At 38.4% G+C, this 6662-nt stretch overlaps 1 protein-coding gene across 1 annotated transcript; it reads right to left on the bottom strand.

Annotated features, from left to right (window-relative positions):
* Nucleotides 1-3187: 3187 nt before the first annotated feature.
* On the bottom strand, nucleotides 3188-4156 carry LOC114042868 (olfactory receptor 11H2-like). Its single transcript, XM_027861622.1, has one exon. It carries the CDS (start codon nucleotides 4154-4156, stop codon nucleotides 3188-3190), a length of 969 nt encoding a protein of 322 aa, XP_027717423.1.
* Nucleotides 4157-6662: the final 2506 nt, after the last annotated feature.

The following is a 6662-nucleotide window of genomic DNA, read 5'->3' as shown; positions in this document are numbered from 1 at the left end:
CTTTTTTTTGATCAGATATTTAGTCCCTACTGTCTCTGCAAGGTGAAAGCTGCTGGTACTACTGCTGCTACTGCCGCTCCAAAGGCCCACAGCTAGTTTCTTTACCACACTGTGCTCCCACCCTGTCCTAGTACCACAGACCCCTCCTTTTGACCTCAGTTGTCCTTGGCTGAAAAAATGTCTCACCCTGACCTTTTGCTGATTATGTTGCTTTAGAATTCTATTTAAGGTATTATTTCAAAATTGTTTAGAGAGGAATATTGGGAAAATGTAGCCATAATGCTTCCTTTTCTTCACTATCTTGGATTGATATACAAATAAATCTATTCTTTAGCCATTTCTCAGAAGGCCCTGCAACAGTCCGTTCAATCTTACAAGGTTTCAGGTATAATTTTCCTTTATCTTATTGCAACCATTATACAAATTTGTCTCCTGGTTCTGCTTATTTGAGAATGATATCAATTCATACAACTCTTCCCAGATTTCCCTGAGTCCATCTTTTTTTTCCCATTTCTTACAATTCTGTAATATTTTATTGTATTCATGATTTGTGTTTCCAAATTGTTAGGGATCTACTTTGTTCCCATTATTTGCTTCCACATCTATATCTATATGACTGAGGGGAGTTTCAGAGGAATAAAACATCTTGACCAAGGCCGCACTGTCAGTGAATGGAAGCTGAAACTAAAATATAGGTTTTCTGAATTCAGATCAAGTGCTCTTTCCAATATAACATACCACCTGTCTTTCCTTAATATTTTTTCTTGTAATGTCAAGGTATTCTAAATGTATGCAAAGTATGTCAATGTATTCAATCTGAAAATAATCATGGAACTTTATGTTGCTTAATTATATCATATATATGTGTATATATATGTGTGTATATATATATGTATTTATATATATGGAAATTTTAATTTTTTCAAAGATTATTCAATTCAATCCATTTTTCTTCAACAGATATTAACTTACTGCCCTTTATACAAGTGAGTCACTGGGCTAGGTACCAGAGTAAAATGACCTTCCTATAGTCAGACATTTACATAAATCTCTGAATAATAGAACAAAACGTTCACCAGTTCTGGGTCATTAGTGAAATACTATTATTTGTTCCTCATTACAAAGGATGGTTTCACCTTTAAACTTACAAACAACAAGAAACTCAGAGAACCACACACTTCCTCTCTTACTTATCTTCCTAACTCATGATCACAAGAGGTTTCATTTTAGCTGCCATGAAGGAATAACTACTTATTCCTGAAAGTTTTCTGTTTTCCTTGATGTTTTTGAAGATGGTAAAATTGTCTTGTGGCACCACCTGTCTCCCAAATGGATACTGTCACCATGGTATTTTGCATATTGTAGGAGGTACTTAATAAATGCTCATTCATTCATTCATTCATAATGAAGCACCAACTCCTGACAGATACATATATTCCATTGGATTAAAGAAGTTCTTTCCACATGGGATTATATTGATGTCTTGATGTTGTGCTATGATTGAGTCCTGGGGTCCACTCCTCCTTTCTTGCTTTCCCAAGAGGAGGTAAGTTTAATAATCTCATGAGTCCTTTCCCAACCACTCATTATATAGTGGAAAGACCCTGAGTTATAGCTCAGGACATCTTTTTTCAAGACCCTGCTTTGACAGTTGCTACTCCTGGAACCTCAGTTTCCACAACTGTAAAATGGGGATTTGAATACTTAGACTGGCTCCTTCACAGAGTTGTTGGTAGAAAAGAGCTTTGAAAAAAATTAGGTGCTATAGAAATGTGAAATATTTTAATGATGCTTAGTATTTAACACAATAATTTATGCTTATTATTGAAATAACAATTTTATTCTTTTAAAATAGCACAATTGTTTGGGTTCTATGCTATATTATAATTCTCTCTGTTGCCTATGTTGGAATAAGTCTAGCCAGTTGGACTATGTAACTACAAATCAAGGAACCACTATTTTCTTAAGAGCAGCAACTTTTGTCATAGATATGAGGAATAAATAAGAAGGAATTAATATCTGAAAGACTCATAGCCTTTTAAGGCCATTGGTTTTTTTTGGGTCAGTATAGTGTCCCTGCTAAATCAATGAAACTTCAGTAGCAGGACTGCAGTGTCTGAACTTGGTAGTTAATACACATAATCTAATAAAGTCACTCATCATTGACACCCTGAACAAAGTTGTTTCACTTTTGGTCTGACACGTGGTCAATAGTTTCATTAGGTTTCATCATGGAGACTAGAATGACATATTCTCTCTCTCTCTCTGTCTCACTCTCTCTCTCTGTGTGGCCATATCTTTATGCTTATTCAGTTATACCTTTAAATGTTAATTTCCTGTAGGTAGGCCGAATTAATTTCTTGTTTCATGTCCAACGAGAGCACATCATCGGTATCTAATAAGGAAAATAAGAGGCAGGATGGCATGGTGAATAGAGAATATTCCTCAAAGTTGGGAGGATTTGGGTCCAAGTTCTGTTTTTCACATCTACTTGTTGTGAGACCCTGGGCAAATCACTCAACAATTCAGTGCCCTAAGCATCTCTTGCAGACTATACTTTTCAGAGAAGTTGCTGATTTACAGTGGTAGAATGTGGAATTTGCATTGCATACTGTTAGTTCTCTACTTTAATGTAACCACAAGTATGGCTCCTGCTCCCCATCAAAAAGTGTGTGTGTGTGTGTGTGTGTGTGTGTATGTGAGTGTGTGTGTGTTAATGGAAGAGTTAGCTTATTGTTTGTTGGATTCTTCCACATCTTTTATCTATTTAACAGCTTCTTATCTATATCCCAGATATACCTACAGATGGCTACAGAAAAAAATGTGTTAAAAAATTTGAAACACATTTAATATTAAGACAGCGTCAAGTTCATACACAGTTGAATGAGTCCTAGGCATGGCCTGGGAAATCTGACTATTCTATTTCCAGTCATAAGTATTAAATATACATTCCAAGGATATTATAGTGAGTAAAAATTGTGTTGGGTTTTGCTGATGGCCAAATGACAGTGTTAGGCTTCTTTAAAAGCAGGTTACTGGGACCCTGAGAAACAAATATCCCACTTTCCTGAGTGTAGTGAATTAGACAATCAGAAGTCATGAGAATTTAGGAAGTCTTCTGTGTCCATTCATATTGATGATGATAAAGATCATCATGAAGACAACAGTGGTGAATGTCAGAGCCATCTCATTTTTCATATCCCTTAGGAAATTCTTGTGACAATTCCTTTAAGACTTTCTTTAAGGCATCCTTCATATCTTTGTTCTGAAGACTATAGATCAGGGGATTGAAGAATGGAGTTGCCATGCAGTAGAACAAAGTGACAAACTTCCTCATTCCAGGCTGGTTCTTAGATCCTGGACTCACATACATCACCATGACTGAGCCATAGAAGAGGGACACTACAACAAAATGAGAGGCACATGTGGAGAAAGCCTTATTCCTTCCTGTTCCTGCAGGTACCTTTAACACTGCTCTCAGGACATGGGTATAGGAACCCAGGATGTAGAGGAAAGTAATAAAGATAATAAGAGAACTAACAGTGGCACATGTTAGAGTAGTTTTGGGGACTGGAACACAGGACAGAGCCAGTAGTGGCCCTAAATCACAAAAAAAGTGGTCAATGACATTTGGACCACAGAAAGGCACCTGGGACAGAAGAATTACAGGAAGCAATATAGAGAGGAAGCCACCCAACCAGCAGAAAAATACCAGCTTGGCATAGAGCCTTTGGGTCGTAATGGTGGGGTAGTAAAGAGGCCTGCAGATTGCAAGGTACCGATCAAATGCCATTGCGGATAGAAAGTAACCTTCAGAGGCACACATTGAGAAGAAGAAGTAGAACTGGAGGATGCAGCCAGCAAAAGAGATTGTTTTCTTCTGAGAGATGATGTTGGCCAACAGTTTGGGCACATCTGAGCCAACGTAACACAACTCTAAGGAGGAGAAGTTAGCCAGAAGGAGGTACATAGGCATATGGAGCTGCCGGCTTGACCACACAGCACAGATGATGGATGTGTTTCCCACAATGGTGAGAAAGTAGATCATAGAAAACAGTACAAAGAGGAGGATCTGAGTCTCCCTGCGGCAGGGGAAACCAAGCAGGATGAATTCACTCACGGTACAAGAGATATTACTGGTCTCTAAGAGCCTCATTTCTCCCCAGTCAGTGAAGATAAAATTTCAGTTCTATACAACCAACAATTGTTAAATGATGACTGTGTGTAAGCACCCTGGGAGAAAAATCATTTTCTAGTATCTTTGTGGAGGATGAGTAGTAATCGATTTTTTGACAGCTACGCTATTGGAGCACAAGCTCTGGGCTATTCTACCAGGTCGACTAGGCTTCAACTTCGGGCTCAGTGGTGGACTCTGATGTTTAAACACTAGCACTTGCGCTAAGTACGGAGAGGCGCTCAGCCATGTTGACCACAAGATGATGAGTTTTGAGGACAAAGCAATTCTTGAAGATCATGTTATGGAGGGATTGTGATCTGTGTCTTTGTGGGGAACGTTGAAGCCATACTAATGAAATTGTAGATCTTTGACATGATGAAGTATTCATATAAGGCACTATGCTCGGTCCTAGAGATTAAAAAAAAAAGTGAAGAAGACAGTAAGAATCCAATAGATTAGCTTGGGCTTTGTATTTGATAGAATACCATACCTGGAGTCAAGAAGACCTGTGTTCAAATCCAACTTCAGGCATATGCTAGCTGTGTAATCCTGTACAAAAACTCTCTCAGACTCTGTTTCCTCATCTATAAAATGAGGATAATAATAACACCTAATGACCTGGGCTCTAAGAACAAATGGGTTAATATTGCAAAGCATTTTGGAAACCTTAAAGTACCATATAATTATTAGCTATTATTTGTTATGATTATTTAGAGCTCTGAGTTAGACCTTTTGGAGGAAAAAAATAAGAATTTAATAGAGGGGCCTGAATATAGTAATGGAACCTCCAAAATTGCCTGACATACTATAGGAAGTAGTTTAGAAAGAGTGGCAAGTAGCTTAGAAAATCTAACTTAAGTGTGAAAGTCCCATGGTCTACCTTCTTTGTATCGCTTTGCCTCTTTCCACAGTGAATCCATCATGTGAAGAAAACTACAACTCACCTATACAATACAGAATGAAACCATTTTCCATTTACAGGGATGAAGCTAACAGTTTTGGTGCCAGGGGCAAGTGGTAGGAAACGTACCCTTAAATCTGTTTTGTAATTCATGATGTGGAAATATGTAACTAAGTAAGTTCTAAGTAACTAAGATAAGTTCAATTAAGCAATTAATTAAGAACTAGTTACTTCAATGGCTCACAGAAGGAAATGTCTCCTAGCTCTACAGTTATTATCCCCATTTTGCAGTTGAAGAAATGAAGCCATATAGTAGTTAAGTGACTTGTCCTGGGACACACATAGAGATTAAATGTGAACTTAGGTCTTCCTAATTCCTGGCCCAGAATGTGATCCACCATACCACCTATTTGCCTGCAGCTCCCTATGTAAATAATAGTAGATGATATTTATATAGGACTTAGAGGTTTGTAAAGTATTATATATATATACTATCTCATCAAATTCTTAGAGAATATTCTTGCTAATTAAGAGGTTAGAGAACACTCAGAGGTTAACTGACCTTCCCAGGGTCTCACAGACATCAGAAGTGGGATGTGAACCAGAGTCTTTCTGAGTTCCATTCATTCATTCAATAAACATTTGTTAAGTGTTTACTATGAGCTGGGAACTATAATAAGTACTGGGATAAAAACAAAAAGGCAAAAGACAGTCGCTGCCCTCAAGAGCTTACAATCTAATGAGAGAGACAACTTGCAAGTAAATATATACAAAGTAGGCTAAATACAGAGTAAATAGGAAGTAATTAAAAAAGCAAAACAATTGCATGAAGAGGGATTAGGGAAGGTTTCCTGAAGAAGGTGGGATCTTAGTTGGATCTTAAAGATAGCCAGGGAGGTAAGCAACCAAAACAGAGGAGGGACAGCATTCCAGGCATGAGACAGCCAGGGAAAATGCCCAGAGCCAAGAGATGGAGTGTCTTGTTTGTGGAACAGCCAGGAGGCTAGTATCACTGGATTGTATGGGGAGTAAGGCATAAGAAATATAGAAAGGTAAGCTAGGGTATAAGGGGCTTTGAACATCAAACAGAGCATTTTGTATTTCTCCTGGAGGCACTAGGTAGCCACTGGAGTTTACTGAGTAGGGGAGTAAAATGATCAGACTTTCATTTTAGGAAAGTGACTTCTGACCCCTAGCAGGCTATTACAGTAGTCTAGGCATGAGATAACAAGGGCCTGTCCCAGGCTGGTGCCAGTGTCAGAGAAGAGAAGAGGGTGTATTACAGGGATATTATAAAGGTGAAATCAACAAGGTAACATGAAAACATGGAGAATGAGAGATAATGAGGAATCTAGGATGACTCCCAGATTGTGAGCCTTAGGGACTAGGGGGATGGTGGTGCCCTTTACAATAAAAGGGAATGTAGGAGTGGGGAAAGGCTTAGGGGGAAGGATAATGAGTTCTGTTTTGGACACATTGAGTTTATGATATTTGCTAAACATCTGGTCTGAGATGTCTAAAAGGCAGTTGGAGATGAGAGCTTGGAGGTCAGCAGAGAGCTTGGGGGAGGATAGGTAGATTCAA

The sequence above is a fragment of the Vombatus ursinus genome, unplaced genomic scaffold (assembly GCF_900497805.2).
Source record: "Vombatus ursinus unplaced genomic scaffold, bare-nosed wombat genome assembly UNPS02001050.1, whole genome shotgun sequence".
Taxonomy (NCBI): domain Eukaryota; kingdom Metazoa; phylum Chordata; class Mammalia; order Diprotodontia; family Vombatidae; genus Vombatus; species Vombatus ursinus.
Note: the sequence above shows the minus strand (reverse complement) of the source record. Positions and strands in the feature narration are given on the sequence as shown.

Excerpts from the sequence above, each read along its gene's own strand:
- LOC114042868 (XM_027861622.1), bottom strand. The coding sequence starts at position 4,156 with ATGAGGCTCTTAGAGACCAGTAATATCTCTTGTACCGTGAGTGAATTC.